Genomic DNA, 19,765 nt, shown 5'->3' on the forward strand with positions numbered 1-19,765 from the left:
AACCGTTTCATCACCACACACTGCCTTGTACTGTTCACACTCATACAAATGCCACATTAAAAAAAAAAAAAAAAAAAAAAAAAAAGATTAGCATCTCCATGGAGGCAAGAGTTCTACCTCTCTCAACTCCCTAGCTCTCAAAGTGCCCTGCACGTAACAGGAGGTCAAGCAGCATCTGCTGAGTGAATGATTAAAAGCCATCATAGCCACTGCCTTCCATGTGACGTGCCCAACACTACTCTCTCTTAACCAAGTAATTATCTCAATGAAGGAAGAATACAAAAACCTCATGAGGATTAAGTTCTTTTTCAGGTTTAAGTCTTTAGGTTATAATCTTTATTTTTTTAGGTCTAGTTCTAGATATTTCAGTTTGAGAAACTAAGTATTTTCATTTAGAAAGTTAATTTTGAGGGTATGCCTCAAACAAACAAAAAGACAAAAGCAGGGCCCCAAACTGTAAAACTGAATTATCAAAAAGAAAAAAAAGTGGAATTTATCTAACTTGGGAAGTAGGCACGAATAACCATCTCACAATCCAAATCCAACAAAGGGCTCACCAAATTTTTTCTGTATTCATCCTAAACTGATGCAAAATATCCTAAGAGTTCTTGCTTAGATTATAAGGAAATCTTATCAATTCTCCTTAGATCTGGTTAAAACAGTCTTAAACTATGGGCCTCGTCCTTAGGCCAGCCACAGCGAGCATTTGGAAATGAGCTGCCATATTAAAAAGCAAGGTTTTTGTACACAAATGTACTATGTCTGACCCAGTCTCTCCTAAATCCCATGAATGTAAGAAAAAGGCTTTCAAGGAAGCAGAGCCGTCGTCTCCACATTCCTGGCACTTACATAAAGGAAGAGCTTGCTGGAATTTTGTAGGACACAATTTCTCCATTAAGAAGCCCAAACACGCATTTTGTCTTCTCCACCGTAGCCAGAAAAAAGGTTCAAGCAACTAACTGTGGAATTACCACCATGCTTTTTATTGGCCACTTTAGCTGAACTATAATATTTTTTGAGGTTAACCAAGGCTGACATACTTAGAGGTAGTAAGCCACACTCCAAAACAGTTCTATGTCCCAACAAAATCAAAAGCCTTTAAAATAGTTATTCACATTCATAGCACAGTGCAACAGAATATGTCAGGGTCGGGGGAGCCAGAGGAAGCCCAAGCTCAAGTATAACTAGGGTCCACTGATCAGTGCCCAAACATTCAAATATAAATGAACCCATGTTCTAGACTCACAGGCTAGTTAGAAAACCCAAGGCTTTATTTCGTTTATTCATTACAATGTGAAAAAGACTACACAAAAACAAACACAATGCACTTTTACCTAACTATGAAGCCAAGTGAAAGAACCCGACTATTTTGCAGCAAGATCTGTGAAATTCCTCAGCTGGGGCAGACCTGACCAAGGTGTCAATGCTGAATTCTCAGGTGGCCCAGTCTCTCATGTACATCTTTGTACTAACTGGAGGGGTGTCCAGGAAATTGGCTGAAATGATTGAGAGTGTTCAGCACAGACAAAGGAAGGCTGATGAAGTATGACACTTGAAAAACTGTTACCTAGAAAAGAACTAAGACTAATTCTCAGGTCCTCAATGGGTAACCAGGACACCTGAGCCTCACTTCAAGCAAGAAATTTCTGCTAGTCCAATGGTTCCAACAAAAGTCTATTACCCTACCTTCTTTAGGAAAAAGATGGTTATAGAACATCCCCAACCTGAACTTGAAACAAGAGCCTACTACCATTAACTCTACTCTGCTCATCATCATGAGAAAGTGAAGAGAAAACCTAAAATGACAAGTATAGTTTGACAGGTCCTCTCAAAATGACATAATTAACTAGGGAAGCCAGGCAAAACTGATCTTGTCCTCCACTCACTAGATGCCAGCAACACCTCTAACACCTCTAAGTTGTGGCAACTAGAAATATCTGCAGACAGTGCCAAACGTCCTTGGGAGAAAGCAACTGTCCCAGTTTGAGGTCACTGCTCTACAGAAATAGTTCTCAAACTCCTTTCTTTGGGTCCTGGTTTCCTTGCTGGATCAATGCGTGCTAAGGATTCCTTTCCCACAGAAAAAGGTACACAATTATGCATATAAATTGAGGGACTACATGGATCCTTTAAAACCCGGTCAATGACCTACATTCCCTCATTCTTGCCCCAGGTAGGCACTCAATGGTTTTTCATGCTTCTGGACAGTCCCATGTGGTTACAAAAAGGTAATGTGCTTGTGTTTGAAATTTCATGATCAGAGGCACAAAAATATCTACAGGCTTATGGCCATTAGGCCATGAGCGAGCAGTGGAATCTGCAATAAAGATGAACCAGTTGGTTTATTAACCCAGTGTACTTATTCATACAAAAAACAAACACACACACACACACACACACACACACAATTTTTCTCCAACCAGGAATATTTAACCAACTCAGAGCTATTCATGGATTTGCAGCTCTGGAGCTCTGACTGAAAATGACTCTCAATATTTCCACTCAACAGTTACACTTGTAAAAAGTCCTAAAGCAAAAAATAAAGGAACTGTTTTGCACATTAAAAACTGAATCTGAAGACAAAGTTATTTCCATTTATTTAAAAAAAAAGTTCCTTCCATTTGTATGGCCAGTGAAACAGAGCCACAGCAGGGCTGCTCACGGAGCTGCTGAGTGCCAGGGTCCGGCAGCCAGGTGCAGAAAGCCACTTTAGCTTATGAGACAGCAAATTTTCTGATACAATCATGTACCTAAAAAGGATACCCACTATTATTTGTAACACTTAAGATCAGTGTACAGAACACAGCAGACTAACTAGATACATTTAAAAAAAAAAACAAAAACAAAAGAAGCTTACCATATTTAAATAGTCACTTATGAGGCAGGTATTGCCAATGGTTCAGAACATACCTCTGAAGCCAGATCTCCAGGGTATGAATCCCCACCCTGCAACTTACTGGCTGTAAAGCCCTGTGCACATTTCTCAGCTTCTCTTCACCTTAGTTTCCATACATAATCCCTTCTTCAAAGGGCTATGAATTAAACAAATTTATACATCCAAAGCATTTAATGCATCACCTGGTACACAAGAGGTACTCAATAAATGTTAACTGTTAGTATTATCATTAATATTCACCAAAGATACACATATGGGAAAATCTGTTAACACTATGTAGTCACCAACATGCTCAACCTAGAGGAGGACATGAAAGATGTGGCCATACCTGTGAAAGAAGCAAACTAGCCTATAGCCAAACTGCTCAAACTAAGGTTCTTCAAAAAATATTAGTGTTTCCTCATATATAAAATTGCTTTTAAACTTTAATTCCTGAACTGGCATCCTCTCTCTAGTGTCAAGCAATGAAATTAGGAACTGAGCTTCTGCTAACGCTGGTCATTTTAAAATCATATAAGAGCTGAAAGATTCTCTAGAAATAAATCATCATCTGGAAATACATTAAATCCTAAACTTTAAAAATGCCCAACTGCCAGCTCAAGGACCTATGGCAGAACTGTACAGAGAACTCCTAACCTTGGATGGTCTATCCAAGGCCTTTTTTTGCTCATCACAAAGCTGAAGAGCTCAGAAACAAAGCTTACAGATGGCTGACACTCAAATGTAGAGCACTACAGGAAGTAAAACAAAAAAATTAAATCATTCCTTCAGTTTTTCCAGCAATGATTCATTCATTGCTCTACGAAACATTGTTTTAGGTGCTAGTAAGAAAATACACTCTTCCCTTTGGAACTTAAACTTTACTGAAGAAACCGGATCTCTACTTGATTCACCAGCTCAAAAAAGCCAAGATTAAACATTTCCCCCTTCTTTTATTTACCTAAGATTAAGTTATAAACCAAGTTGAAAAGTCCAAACCATCCCTTAGTAAAGAATCCTGATGAAGTGATGCAAGAAACCTCAGGACTTAAGATACCAAGCTCACTACCAGTTTACAGACATGTTTTTTAACCCCAAGAGTCAGGAGGTAAACCTTAGCTAGAAAAACTGACACATCCATTGAATTCTGTAAGGGTAACTAAATCCAAGGAGCTAATCAGACAATAGCTTATAAACTGCTACATATCCCCTTCAACACTTTGGGAGAAAATTATTGGATTATATTATAATTCACATAATTTCAGAAGTTGTATGATTAAATATATGCCAAAGGAAAAGCACAAAAATCGATCACTTTAAAGAAGTGCTCATATTACGTTACAAATATACAAGGGAGGGCGCAAAAAACCCCAGAATTTATGTATAAAAAATTGTGTATTCATTCTTACATGTTTAAACTTCAGTCACCTTAAAAGTACTCTCCATTTGATGCGATACACCTATGGAGATATTTCCACTGCTCAAAAACAGTTCTTGAACTTGCTGATTTTGATACATTTTACTGCTTCTGCTGTTTGGGTTTTTTTTGTTTGTTTGTTTATTTATTTTGTTTCACCTCTTCCACTTGACAAAACATTTCCCTCTCAGGACTTTTTTCATCCAGGAAACAAAAAAAAGTTGCTTGGGGCAAGATGGAGTGAATACGGAGGGTGGCAAACGGGGCATATGCCATTTTATGGTCAAAAACTGCTGAGCACTCAGTGTGGTGTGGGCAGGTACACTCATAAATCACCCGTCATGAAATGGGCAAAGGTGTTTAAAGAGTCTTCAAAACAAAGTCACTGAAGCCAACTGAACGCAGCCTCTCACAACACCACCAGCTGGTACACTGCTGCAGATGGGTTCCTAGAACACTCACCTAGTAGGGAAAGTCTGTATTACAAGGCACCCACACTCCAGAAGATAATTCTGGTTTTTCTGGGTCCCCTCTCATATATATTTTTTTAGTACATGTTTTACAACAACTGCTCTAGTTCTGCATCAACATTATTTTTGCCTGAATGCTGTGAATTCTAACCACCTACGAATTAACTGCGGGACTTTGTCATTTAACATCTGAGTCATTTCATTTATCCTCAGGAAGGGGGAAATGCTTCAGCAACATTATGAGGGCTTAAATAACATAATGAAGAAAAAAGTACCTAATAAAAATATGAAATCTATGTGTATGTATCTAGATATATAGAGAGTAGGGCAAAAGCAGGTTTCCAGTTTTTTGTATGGAAAATAATACAATAATTAAAATAATAGTACAAGAATAAACTGTTTTGCATACTCACAACTGTAAGCCTACTTTTGCTCTACCCTGTATAGACAAAATATAAAGTACTATATAATATATATAAAGTATCTATAAATATAAAATATCTATATAATATATAGATATCCATTTCTACTCCTAACTTAATTAGGTTAATTTTGGACTTAAATAAAACCTCTGAAAATAGTTATTAAGAGATTGAGACTAAAAAGAAGTGATAGGAAGTCTCAATTTCTTTTCACTGGGTTATAGAAAATAACAAATTAAAAGAAAACAGTCACCTTACACCAAATGAGCTAAAAGAGATTTCGGTATTTCTTTACACTCTAACTTTTAGTTGAGAAAAGCAGTCCTGAGAAGTTAAGGTACTCAGCAGAATCACATACCTAGTTACTGGCCAAGTCAGAACTAGAATCTGAATGTTCTGACTCAATCAAATATTTTGGGGGAGGTAGTAGAGTATGCTGGTAGTACACAGTATTCCAAACATAGCATTTGGATTATAGAAGAAAAACATCTCGTATCAGTGATCTGAAATTGAGTCAAACTCAGGACCTATTGTATTTTACTGGCTGGGTAACTTCAAGAAGTTATTTAATTTCTCTCTGTCTCAGCCTCATATATAAAATGGAAGTATAATAATACTGTAATCTTATAAAGTTGTTGTGAATATAAGTGAACTATCACCTGCACAATAAGCTCTCTAAAATCGCTTGTTAAAGTTATTAACTCTTTCAACACTATCCCATCTTCGATAATAAAAAACACAAATATCTTCAAAGTTCCTTGTCCCTTGAAAAGAACTGGAAGTTTGCATTTTTACTGACTTGGAGGGAAGTTAGCTCAACATATCACAGTGTAGTTAAGATCATTATCTCCCCACACTCAAACCACATGCACACTGACCTATTCATAGTACAAGAATTCTTCATATACTCACTAACTAGTGATAGAATGGCATTCAAACTGAATTTTAAATTCAGTTTGGAAGAATTCATGCCTGCATCTTCAAAAAGGCAGAATCCATATGCTAAAAAGCACATATTCTACTTCAACTAGCCTAACTCTCCTGAAAGGCACACCAAGTTCAGTTGCTTTTACTTTTCCTTCCTGCCTGGCATTTTTCCACAAACTTAACAAGTAGGCACCATAGTCCTAGCCAAGCTGGGAGGCTCTGAACTTGTTATCCTGCAGTCTATATATGCCCTTAAAAATATTAAATCACACATATTCTTGGCTGGCTCAATCCAAAGGCAAGTATTCTCTCATTCATCAAATATTTCCTGAGCACCTACTGTGTGACAGGCACAGTTTTCAGCACCAGGGAACAATAAACACCCATGTTGCCATGGAGCTCACATTCTAGCAGGAGAGGGGAGACTGGTAAGAAACAAGTTTATATCTAGTACAGTGTTTACACAGTGCACTTTAGGAATGTGGGAACAGTTAGTTTTATTAAGCGCTTTGCTAAAAGGGGACCTAGGCTTCATATATTAAATTGTGGATCCTAGCCTCCCTTTGGGCAAGGCCCAGGCATTGAAGGGTAGAGGGAAGAAGACGGGGGCTCTGCACTCATACACAAACCACAGATCAGATCTCTAACTAGAGGTGATACTATAATACCTGCTAGACTGCCAGTAGTACTCCTGGCTCCTCTTGCTGCACTGAGTCAAGAACAGCATAGGAAAAAAGCACACTATTTGCTTTTTGGAAAAAGCACAGTCAGTAATCAAGAAACTTATTTTCTTTTCTGCCAGAGACTCTGACTATGCGACCTCGGGCCCTTTGCAGACCTACGTAAACCCTGGCCTCCCTGCCAGCATGTTGATCCTCCAATACTGTGACACTGGGCTAGTCTAAGCCCTTAAGCCCCAGTGTCATCTGTTCAAGAAGGCCACTGGAATGACACTGCTTGGCAAACTATCGGGTACTCCACTGACAGAAGCTATTTAAATAAATACAAGCTTGCTACTTGCTTTACAGGAACATCAGGAAGATTAAGGAGAACACAGAAAATGTCTTAAGCCCTCTGTAAAGAAAGAGTACTAGAGCTCATAATTTCTACGATTACTATTCTTTCCACGTTATACTTCCTTGCATTTTCAAATTCTTGAACCAAAACAATCCACAGCCTGTCAGAAGCAGAATACAGAGTCAGAAAATAAGAACAGAATCCCAATTAGAATAATAATAATAATAATAGTAAAGTAAGCTTGCTAAAAAATCGGAAAATCACTATTCACCTTCCGCTCCTCAATCTCTGAGTGCCTAAGCTGCTGCAAACACCAGGTCACTGCAGGATCAGAGGCACCCACGGCCAGCAGGGTTGTACAGAGCAGCCAACATTTCTTTCCATGAAACATAGAAGCTCCCTCCCTTCACAATACAAACTGTGAAGTATTTGCAGGCACTATCCTCCAAAATGACGACAAACTGACCCACTCACCAGAAGAGAGTACCTAGGGAGCAGCAGGAAGGATTTCTCTTCTGCTTCTTTGACCAACCAGCTAAGAAAATCCACACCTTCACCTTGGTCACCCCTGGACAGACTACAGGTTACACACTACGGCTCTGAGGAAAGCTCTGGCTTAGTGGTAGAGAAACAGCAAGAGCTTGGCATAAACGCTGGGTCAGGTCCAATGAAAACAGAGAGGGTATACAGATTTGCACTGATGAATGCCAGCAAAATGCCTCTTTACAGACATAAAACAACTACCACAAGCAGCTGTTACTAAGGCAAAGTCAAAACAACTCCAATTTTTGCTTTTGACTGTAACTTTTGAGGCCCTTCCCCCTTAAAGTAGAGCAATAATTTCATGAGCTGTTTGCAGTGTACTTGCTCCAAACAAGTTGAGTCCTAAGCCTTTCAAACTGTCATCAGTGGAAACGTGCACTTGCCCACACCTACATGCGCTACCTCCTGCTTCTCTCCAATAGCCATGCTCGCAAAGCTGATGGCACCTTAGCCACGAGGCCGCTGAATGTGTTACAGTGCTCCGGTGGCTGGAGTGCTTTAAGAGGAAGTGTGGGAAGGGATCAAGGGAAAGTACCCTCTAAATATCATATCCCTTTCATGCGCCCTGTAGCCATCAAATACATTATTGCTGAACTGAAGTGATAAACCAGAATAACCAGTCATATCAAAGGCAATAAAAATGTTCTCATGGAAAACAACAGAAATAACTTCTAAGTGCACATTTAAACATTTAATTCTCAATTGACTTTACCTATTCTATTATGCACGGAGATTTAAAAAAAGGGAGTTCTAGGAAAGGACAGACTAAATGAAGAACAGGAGACAGTGCCAATGCCTGCACTACCTGAGCTTCACTGAGGCTGCAGCTGAACCTAAGGCTCATCTTATTCATCAGTCCACTAGTCCACCCTAGCTTCAAGAAATATTATCCAGGATACAAAGAACTTTGCCCAGCAAAACAAAAAATAAATATAAACAAACAATATCCAGTAGGGAATAAGGGACAGTGAGAAAGGAATATCCCTTTGTTTGAATGCTGCAAAGAAAATCTTTTAACAGTAAAAACATTTGCCTTCATTTAAAAGTTTGAGTTGCGTGTGATTTCCTGCATCTAAGAACCTCTTTCTGAACTACAAAGAGGCCACAAAACATCACATTTTCCCCTCCCAGCTTCCCCCCTCAAAAACCCACAAGATGGTGATTAACAAACAGCCCCTTGTCTTCAGGCATAGTTTTAGAAGCCACAAGGAAAAGATAAAAGTTAAATGGAAGAGCAAGTCTGTAAACAAATGAGAAATAGGTTGCCCAGGGAGGAAGCAAACCAGATCTTGATAAGCAAACAGCTCTTCGCCCCATTTGTGGGAGACTCCAAGCCAAAGAATTGCAATCCCTTCCCTCTTGCCCACTAAAAACAGTCTGGATGGACAGTCCAGGCCCAGCTTTCAGGCTCTAACTCTATCTGTGCAGAGCTGCAGAGAATGCCCCAGCACCCTGGGAGTTCTGGGTATGAGCCTGAAATTCAGTGACTCAAGGGCAAGCCCAAGGACTCTCCAAGCCTTTGAGAGGCTCCCCATTCTAGGAATGAACTGGGGCTGAATCTCCAACCCAGCGGGAGCCCAGCTCTCAGGAGACATCCTCCCAGGGAAATTCACCTTAAGTCCTGAATCCGCTATGTAATAACTACTATCACCTTATGCAGATCTGATCCTGTTTGATCATCCTTTAATTGGACATAATCCCTTTCTTAGAATCACTGTGAAAATTAAAGAATTTTGACAATGTGCCCAGGTCAGTGGTAAGGATGTGCCAGACATATAATAAACATTCACTTCTATTAAAAGGAAATTCCAATTCCACTCCACAATTACTGCTGTAGGTGGAACATCTCAGGTATCTTATGAGAACTCAAGAAAGAGAAAATTAAGAACCCAACACACAAGAAGAAAAAAGGGGGAAACCTACACCATCCTGAAAACACTCCTAATTATGCGCATACACTGAAAGATGAAATTTCCTCCACCAGATCTGCTTCTCTTAAAGATCCTGCGACAAATAAATCAACAGCTCACTGGGTCCTGCCCAAGGCACTGTGCCACTTGGTATCAACTATCCTAATGCTAGATCTTCTCACAGTTTTTAAAAAATGTAAGTTAAAATCCACATTTACCTATATTTACTAAACAAGGCTGAAGTTGTCTCCCTATGCCCAAAATGTCCAAATCAGAGCAGCAGGGAGATAAAAACACCACGAATGACCTCCATTTAGTTAACAGTAATTGCGGGATATTATCAAAGTATGAGTAATCTTAAATTAGAAAAGCTGGTTTTACATCTTAATAAAAAACAAATAAAAACACAAATAATCCACCATCTCACATGCACATAGGTCACCTAATTGTACCCTAGAGGGTTTTTGCAGTCATCAAAATTTCACTTATAATCTCCCTTTGAAATTTTCCAATCTAGTAGCGTCCACCCACTGTTCAGTCCCTTTAGATTGTTTCCTAATGTTTATATACCAAAAGTTCTCTCAGCAAAACTTTCATGGTTTATTACTTTCAGATAGAACACCAGAGCTGTAATAGTACATTTTCATTATTATACAACAGCTTAATCACATCCATTTCTAAAAACACTAGTCATTGTGTTAAGAACACAACAGACACATTTTTGCCTACATTCTCAGACACCTACTTCTGCATCTACTCCTCCAAATCTAAGCATATACAATCTAAGACAAGTGATCTGCAAGAAATTAGTAATAATCAAAAGAGAAGTTTTCTTACGGAAGATCTGGTCTAACCAGAACTTGAAACAAACTGACTTCCATTGTAAGCACTGTCCCCAAATAAATTTACTGCACCCTAGAATCAAGTACACTCAAGGCTGGAATGTCATGCCAGTCATATATTACTTGAACCTCAATAAATCTACTAGTCTCCAAATCCTCAGCTGCTTTCTAAAATAGTTCACAAAAAAGCACCAACCTAATTAACAACAGCTTCCTCTGCAACTGTGGCCTTGATTTCACTTATTTACACATTAACTGCAGCCTCCTTTTAGCCAATCCAGTCTATTCTCTTTACCATGCCGAGCCTTTTATCTGCCCTGGACAGCATTTTCTCCAGCAGATGAAGTAGATGCCGATTGATTTGCTGTCGAGCATGGTAAATTAATAGCAACAAATTGCTGAGGGCCCGTCTCCCTGCTCCACCATGCTTCGGCAGTTTTGCTTTATTTGCTCCATGATGGGCAGCAGTCGGCCTCTTCAAGTCAATTTCTTCTTAACAACCTGCAATACTTTTCAATGGTGAAAATAGAGCTGTTCCTTGTAAGTCAGAAATCAATATCCTATTGCCCTTAGAAAATGCTAAACAAGCAGTATTGGCAATCCACTTGGTACTAGAGGGTATCAGATATAATGCAAATCCATACTGCTCCCCTCCTTGTAGTTATTACAGTTTGCTAAAAGGTTCCTAATGTCATTTATCATCATTTACCATCGACCAGAAAGGCTACGATTATGATATCCTATCAGTTGGCAAGGCCCTTTCATTTCTATTCAATTAATATTTTAGCAGCACTCAAATGGTTGTGGTCCAAATCTCATAATAAAATTTACATGGCTTGGAGTGAAACAGGAGTTATCTTGTTCTGATTTTAAAAAATAGTAATTTTATGTGTATACACATATACACACATATGCATTTATACATACATATAAACACATATATATATATAAATAGGCAGTACTCACTTCCTTTTCGTTGTGTTGCAGATTTCTAAAATGTTCTGATTTCTAAAATTCAAATACGAGGCTAAATTTTTTTTAGAAGCAAAAGAATGTTAACTATGAGGAAGTCATGAAATGCTTTCAAAATATGGTATGTTTAGCCCCATGTACAGTTCCTATAGGGTTGAATTCACATACTACCTATTTTTCCTAATAGGCATCCAATATTTGCTTTTTAAAGAGGTAACTACTGCTGTCAGATTAAATCAGGGCAGTCTTCTTTAATTACAGCATTACAGGTGAAGGTTGGGAACAAGCAGTGTTTAGCAATGTTATCAACCGCATGCATCACCCTGTTCTGCCCACGGTCACTGACCCATTTAGAAGCCACACTGTATTTATAAAGAACAATCAGCAAAAAAGTAACAACTAAACAGTGGGTCAACTGCCCCATTCAAAACAAAACACAAAAATTCTACACTTAGGAAAATCATTAGGGAATAATGGCCAATGTTCTTTCATTTTTTTAAATTCCATTATATGAAGACATCCCAGTAAAACACGTGCCATTTCTAACCATGTTCCATTTGTCATCTTCACTTTTGTGCTAGAACTGAAGACAGTGGTGAAGCATTAATTCACATTATAGCCTAGAACACTCCTCCCTAACTTTTCTGGGGGTTTTTTCCAGCTTCATCTGTTCAGCTCTATTGATCCCCCTAAAGATTACCAGAAATTAGATTCATATTTTATGCTCTAATTCCATGTCATGTCACCGAGCTCCCCTTTAAAAAAATTTCAACTAATTCTACTAGACTAATGCTATTTACTCAGTTACCAAAATTTAAATTAATTATGTTCTCAAACATAATTGTTAAAAATTGGCAACATTATGCAGGCTTAATTAAGATTAAATCCAATTTACTAAATGTACTTTAATTGGTACTAATTACATTAGCTTTCATTTCAGAATGACAAATTCCCCATAGGTTTCACTTTATAGTCCTCTATCAGAATCAACACAGGGTGACTGACAATGAGCATCACACAGAAAGAGGAGGGGCCATGAGGCCAGACCCCCGACCCTGTTTGTCACTGCTCTGTGCTTTTATCCTTTTATCAATTTGCTAAGTCACAGAGTCATGACTCCATCACAGCCATCATTTTTTGTTCCAATGAAAAATTTCTCTAAAAATAAATACTCTGTGGCTGGCAGCAGCCAGGAAGAACAGGAGCGCTAACCAAAAAAAATACACAAAGGTTTCAAATATCAGGGCCACCAATTACTAGGGTACTTCCAAGGACTCCAGGGACTCCTACTCTTGAACCCTTCAGAGACATAAATCTAATAAGTGAATAAGCCTAACCGGATCTTGAGAACTAGGCCCAATTATGCCGCAGGGCAACTTCCCTGCATTATTGCTGCTTTCCATTACGAGGGTATCCAGCGAGTGCATCTGGAAGAGAGGCCAAGAGGAACCAAGGCTGTCTGCCTAGGAAAACAAATAAAGACTGATATGCCTCTGCGCTTAAGGGGGAAAAGAAAGAAAATATAATAAGTAGGTGGTTTGCAGGGCTGTCTGTATTTCATAATGTGATAAACTGCCCTCAGGATTCTTGATATGATTGAATTTAAAAGCAAGAAGAAAAAAAGAGAAAACGTACTCCATTCTCAATTTTAAATAGATGGCATTCAAAGCCAGCTGGACAAGAAGATGACAGAATTACAGAAGTATAAAATGTGTAAAATTAAGGGATCCCATATAGCCCTCCACCAAAAATTACATATAGCCAAATCGATCAACTCTGTGCCTCCTGTAAGTGGTATAAAGATATCTGGAAGGTAACTGGCTATGGTAAATAAGACACAGAAGAAGAAATAAAGGGACATTAATCATCTGTCCCAATCTTTAAAAAGGCACCAATTAATCTTGGGTGGTGGGGTGAGAACAAAAAAGACAAGTACAAAATCCAGACCTAAAATGACATGTAATGAGGATAATTAACAAATAGTATCTCTCATGTAATTTATTCCTGTAAGGTAGAGCTAAGGGGAGTCCATCCATAAGCTTGATGGATTTTGTTTATGCAGGAAATATTTACATTATTAATACAAACAGAAATGGCAAAGATGCCAAAATAAGAATTTAATTTTGTCACAGAGCAAACTATATAATAAAACTGGCATAACCAAATAGCATACAAAGTAAAAAAGACATATGAAATAAAAACTCCTTAGTTTAAGGAACAACTCATTTTCACCCCAACTTTTTCAAATACTGCCTACCCGATCACTTTCATTGTCTAACAGTCATCTTTTAAAGCTCTGCTGGGTATATTCTGAGTACATGGTAATTAACTACATCCAAAAAGAAATCTATAAGTAATAAAAGCCTAATAACATGGGATCATTTCATATTTTTTAAACATAAAAGGTAATGACATCCACCATAAGTATAATAAGAGATGAAAGGCGTTAAATTTTCCCTTGTCTTTTCCCAGCAGGTAAACACATACACACCTACTCTGAAATGATTGAGACAGACCTGAAGCACATTCACTAGGCAATCGCTAAAAATGAATGCCTCCTAGAGGAATTATTATTGCCGAACAACATTTTCTATATATATGCTATTTCTCTATCTAGGAAACTTAACCCATTTTATTCAGCCTCCTTTAAAAAAAGGTGGGGAGGAGTACTGTTTGAATCATCCTTCTCAATGCTTTCTGACTGATAATTTTTTTCTTTTTCTTTTTTGGTTGAATTAATAGATTTCAAGACCCAGCGTTGAACCTTAACACACCCTCCTATCAGGCTTATTTACTCTACAAATTTTGGAAGTTACAGCTACAGTTTCTGATAAGATCCAACTAAATAGCCTCGGGGGGCGGGGGGGGGGCCAGTACAAGGATTTTACATCAATTTCTCTTGTAGCACCACAGATTTCATTTTGATCCTTCCAGCTCACCCTCTATCCATTCTTTCACATCAAGTCAACGAATTCAGTTTTCCTTTTTAATATTTTCCAAGAAAAGCTCTTTCATAAGACAAGTTTACAATACCCAAAATATATAAATTAACTCTTTCAAAGGAAAAATAAGAACAAACTTAAAGTTTAGCTTCTTGGTTTTGAAAAGTGTACAAAGTTGAATATGCCTTCAGACATTTGAAACCACACTTTTAAGTGACTAAAATTAAGATAATATACAAAAAAGATAGGAAAAACACCTGAAAAAATGGCATTCTCACCAGTACAGTCTTTAAAATACATGTAGCTACAAAAACGTGCAGAATAAAACTGCAAAACATACAATTTTCTTTCTAAACTGTCATTTCAAATGGTTCTAAACAAATAAATAACTCACCTGCTTGTGCATTTCTATATTCAACCCATAGGACATCTCATAATACTGTAAAAGAAGAAAAAGCAATTAACTTTGTGCCTTTCATCAAACAATCTCCCTTGTTTGTTAAAAATGCCCCCAAGTATGTTTAAAACAAACATAAACGCTTCACTTAAACCAAAATATCCAGAATACCTATTATGCTGTTAAATGAGAAACATTCTACCACTACCTCAGCCTAATAGAAGTCACCTTAAGACATGGACTCTAAGAGAATAACCCACAAAACTAAAAAAATCAAGTTTAATCAGAGCATACTAAACACCTTCAGTTGTCCTTATACATCGCAAGTAGGTGAATGAAAAAGGTCTGATGAAAATTTGGTACCAGAGGAGCTCTAATTCTTAGGCACAGTGGGCAAGTTAATCGCAAAAATGTGGCTCATAACAAATCCAGATGCTTTGAAAGAAGTGCTCAAAGAGGTGCCGCTCCTCCAGAGTTCAGTTTCTCATTTGTACTATACTGCTAATGTTCATACATTCAAAGGAAAAAGTATTGACAGGAAATGAATGAGTTACCCTGGAGCCTTTATGAACAAGCATAAAAATATGCTTGATAATATTTTCGAAAAAGCAGATTTGATTTTTTTTGAACATGTAGTATAACTAGCATGGTAGAAATGCAGTTTATACAGGGGAGGACAATACTCATCAAACCAATGTTAACACTATAGAAACTGAAAAGGCACAACACCTACACAAATACAAACACACTCGTGAGATAACAGTGGGGAGAAATCTGAAAAGGTGTCTGGTGTCTCTTGTTATCCATCATTCTTTAAAAGAAATAAAACATTAACATTTTAACAGTTTCCAGAAAAACTGGTTAAAATTATTTGGAGCAAAAAGCAATAAAACAACAAAGAAAACCACTAACACAAAAACATTTAGCCTATGAGTCTAAACAAAACACAAATGAGGTTTTGTTTTTTTCAATCTATAAAAACAAAGCACAGAAAATTATACACCATGCAGCTGAACTTTTTGAAAATCTGAAGCAAAGCTAGTTGTCAGAGGCAAGTTGGAATATCCTGGAATTACAGGTTGCTAATGGTCACATTCCCACAAGCTCAACTGCACTGACACCGTGACTGATGTGTCCTGCTGCCTCCAGCATCTGAAGGTATTCTTGCTTTTGGTATCCCAAACTAAGAGACTCTATGAATCTATGACACAGTTTTCTTACCATGACATAATGCCGCTGCATCTCCGTCTTCTCACTGGCCAGTTTCTCACATTCTAGCTTCAGGCTGTTCAAGACAGAAGGAAATCTAAGCACAGCACAGATCTTGACTTACATCCTTTAAATGTAAATACACGTTCATTCCTCTAAATCATCACCTACAAAACACCAAGTCAATTATCTTAAATACCACCCTCATTATTCAAGGAAAGGCAGGAGAGAAAGGGGTGACTGGTCGCAGCCTGGACTTGCCCATTCAATGAGAATCAAATGTGGAGTTTTTGCTTGTTTTCAGGGAAAAAAACTCTCCAGCCAATTTAATTCTGGAACCTCATTCAGACTTGAATATTCACTAAATTCATGTAAGAAAATAAGAACTAGAAAATAAACATCAATAATTTCTACATATCTGCACAAATAAGTCCCCCAAATGTCACTAGGGAGTTTTTTCTTTAATGTTCCACGAAGAGATTAATGAAAATATGAATCAAGCATGTCTTATGAATGATGTCTTATTTTTTCCCTCCAAAACAGAGACAAGTTGAATACCACCACCCAGGGGCAAAGTGTGGACTGGGTTCAGTGGCTTGTTTTGGTTCTTGCATTTATGAAATAAGAATTACACGTCATTAAAAAGCAAGCGAAAGAAAAATATTTCAAAAACACCCTCATGGTTTCTAAAACAAAAATATTTTTTTCAGCATAGAAGTAATGAACGCGGTCAACTGCGACTTCCCAGGGCTCTCGGCTCATGGTATTTCAGTAAAATGGTAGAAAGAAGTAATAAGGAATCAAGCTCGGAGTAATAAAGAACCAAGGAAGTCAAAAGGCCCCAGAATCTTCCCAACCTTCCATTCTACCGGCCCCAATAAATCAATATCGAAAGTTTGGCCTCAGCGTTTTCCAAGTCTCCCCAGTTTCGATTGTTCTGCCCCCCCTTTTTTTTTTAATTTACGGAAAAAGAGAGAAATGCTTAATTTCTTTACACCTGCCTAAGAAAAAGAGGCCTTGACTTACCCTTTCTGCCCACAAGGAAAAATGATCATAATACCTTTGTGGTGACAAAACAAAAAAAAAAAAAAAAAAACCATACACAACACAAAAAACCCAAACCCGGGGAGGGGGGATGTTTGTGTTTGTACGTTGCGGGGACGGGGCGGGGGGGGGGGCGGGGGGGCAGTGAAGAAAGACAAGAGCTAAGCAAACAGGACGATAAGCTAAAGTCAATATCGTTACCTGTGGTATTGAGCCTGTAAAAACTGAAACTCTTCCTTAATCCGATCACAGGACTCGGAAATTGTAAATTTAAAGGGTTGAGCAGGCTGATGCGGTGCCTAAAGAACAACAATAAAATATTTAATTAGCCCACATCACAAGCGAGGCAAGGAGATGAAGAAAACAGACCACGCGGCGCTGGCCGGGTAGGAGGGGAAGGGGGGGGTTACACATCGCGCAGGCAGGCAAAGAGCGATGAAAACTCTCCTCCCGCCACCCCCACTTCGCCGCACAGCCCGGCTGGGGCTGGTTTCGGGTGCCCCCGCGTCCTCCTACCCAACCCGGACCCCGCGGATTCAAGACCCCGCTCCCCTCCCTCGCCAACTGCACGCGCCCAGGGGTCGGCGCGCCCAGCTCACTCCCCCTCCCCACCCGGAATCGAAACTGGCCCGTCGGGGGGACTCGCGCCATGGCGTCGGGCCGCAGCCAGGTCAGGGGACAGGGGAACGAGGCCGCCACCCTCTCCAGCTGGACAGCTGGCTTGATCGCTCGCTCATCCCCGGAGCCCGCGGCGAAAGGGGCCGGCGCCCCGCACTCCCGAACCGCCGCCGGACCAGCCGCGCCGCCGCCGAGGGCGCCCTCCCCGCCCCGGCGCGGAGTCGCGCCTCCCTCATCGCTCGCCCCCCCCTACCCCCCCGAGGAGTCAAGGCGCGGGGACGACAAACGGCTCTGCACAGCTTCCAGAGGCTTCAAAGACAACAATAAGAAAATGGCTACAACTCAATTGCCTCTCCGCACCCCTTGTCTGAGAGTGCCACCGCGCCCGGGGCGGGCGAGGGGGGGGGCGGTGAAGGGATGGGGGAGGAAGGGGTGGCGAGGGGCTCCCAGTGCGGGGTGCGAGCCGCCCTCCACGCCCCTCCGGCCAAAGACACAACTCCGCGCGCTGGGGGCGACGCGGGGAATCCCCCGGCGCCCGGCGAGCCCGCGCCACGCCGCCCGCACTCACCGGGTGTCTGGTCTGCGGGTACATCTTGCTCAGGTCGCGAATCATCCAAACCGATTTAGTTGGCTGCGCTGGGCAGAGGCGCGCGGCTCATTGGCTTTAATGGCCCGGAGGAGGAGGCGGCAGCGGCTGCGGCCGGCCAGGTCCGAGGGGCGGCTCAGGCGGTCCCGGCCCCCACCGGGTCTCGCGTGATGCGGGCGGCAAGAACGCGCGGCGAAGGCAGCGGCAACTGGGTGCAGGCGGGCGGCCGGGCCGCTCCGCATTCCCCGCGGGCGTCAATGGCCCGCCGCGGGCATTGTCCGGCGCGCTTTTCTCGCAGAAACGCTCCGACGTTCGCTCCGCCGAGGCGCTCCCGCCGAGCCCGGCGCCGCAGCCGCGCTGCTCACCCGGGCCGGGAAAGTGCGAGCTCCGCGCCCCAGCACCCGCCGACAGCGCCGCCCGCCTGCTCGCTCGCTCGCTCGCTCGGCGTCCCACTCCAAACTTTTTTTATTTGTCTTTTAATTGGTTGTTATTCCTCCGAATGAATGATCTCTCTCTTCTTTCCTAAAAGCAAACACAAACTCCTTTGGTTCGGAAGAGGTCTCGGCGGTGCTTTTTGGTTTCTCTGGAGATTTTTTTCACTTCACAGCAACGATCTTTTAAAAGGCACCTTTTAGCTTCTCTTACCACATCTCATTTCCTTATTTTTCTTCCTTCCTGTTTTCTTGTCTTTTTTTTAACCCCAAATTGAAGGGGATTATAAAAATAAGTGAAACGCTTGCGGCTTTTTTTAAATTCTCCTTTCAAACTCTGCGAACACCACCTCAAAATAATGTACAAGTGTGTGAGAGGGGGAAGACAACAGCCAACAGCCCAAACACCCGCTCAGAACAGCTCCAACAACACGTTCTGTGTAGGTGACTTCTTTGACCAAATTTAGCATCAGCTAATCATTAACATTCTGATACATATTCACAACCGTCCGTGGAGAGACCGCGGGGCATCCCGGGAGATGTAGTGCGCCCCTGGCTACCGCAGCTGAGGATTCGGCCAGATTGACTACAACCACCGGCCCGCCACGCGACCGCTCTGGGGCGCTCTCAAAGCGCCCCGCCCACCCTGGGCGCAGTAGGCGTCTCCAGCAACCAATCAGAGATGGCTGAACATTAATCGCTGTTCTGTGTTCCTGCCCATCATTTCACTGCTGACAAATGGTGAGCCAGGTGGGTGGAGCCGCCCGGGCTGGAACCCACGTGGGGGCCGGGCGTCGACAGCAGTTCAGACCAATGAACAGAACGGAATGGGGTTCGGGGAGGCGGAGCGGAGATGGCCCGCCCAAGGCGGAGCTGCGCCTTGGCTGACGTTCCTTAGCGCGAGCGTTCGAACCCGGCAAACATTTGTTCAGCTGTCAATCAAAGTAACGTGGGCCTGGGAGAAGTGGCAGTGGCTGCTGGGCTGTTGCTGCTGTTGCTGCTGCCCTGGTTGCATCTTCAGAACTGGGTGTTGGTTGTTGTGGTGGCGGCAAAATAAAGAGGGTGGAGGGGGCGGTGAGATTGGAGACTAGTCTCATCCTCCCACCCGCCCCCCTCCAACCCAAACACCTCGGCCCCACGCTC

The 19,765-nt window shown here is 41.1% G+C and overlaps 1 protein-coding gene across 6 annotated transcripts in view; it reads right to left on the bottom strand.

Moving 5' to 3' along the window:
• The window catches only part of LOC129078242 (transducin-like enhancer protein 4), a 142,277-nt gene extending 123,196 nt beyond the window's left edge, over positions 1 to 19,081 (bottom strand). For 3 of the 6 annotated variants that reach the window (XM_054582999.1, XM_054582996.1, XM_054582995.1), the window contains exons 1-4: positions 18,174 to 19,081; positions 17,189 to 17,286; positions 15,956 to 16,019; positions 14,732 to 14,776 (exon numbers count right to left, since the gene is read on the bottom strand). In XM_054582999.1, the coding sequence (XP_054438974.1) occupies positions 14,732 to 14,776; positions 15,956 to 16,019; positions 17,189 to 17,286; positions 18,174 to 18,218 (252 nt within the window). In that variant the 5' untranslated portion in view covers positions 18,219 to 19,081. Of the gene's footprint in view, positions 1 to 14,731; positions 14,777 to 15,955; positions 16,020 to 17,188; positions 17,287 to 17,599; positions 17,643 to 18,173 lie in introns of those variants that run through there. The other 3 variants (XM_054583000.1, XM_054582998.1, XM_054582997.1) reach the window with 1 other exon arrangement.
• Positions 19,082 to 19,765: the final 684 nt, after the last annotated feature.

The sequence above is a fragment of the Pteronotus mesoamericanus genome, unplaced genomic scaffold, assembly GCF_021234165.1.
Source record: "Pteronotus mesoamericanus isolate MK-2021 breed Mesoamerican mustached bat unplaced genomic scaffold, CSHL_Meso_final contig_73, whole genome shotgun sequence".
NCBI classification, from domain to species: domain Eukaryota; kingdom Metazoa; phylum Chordata; class Mammalia; order Chiroptera; family Mormoopidae; genus Pteronotus; species Pteronotus mesoamericanus.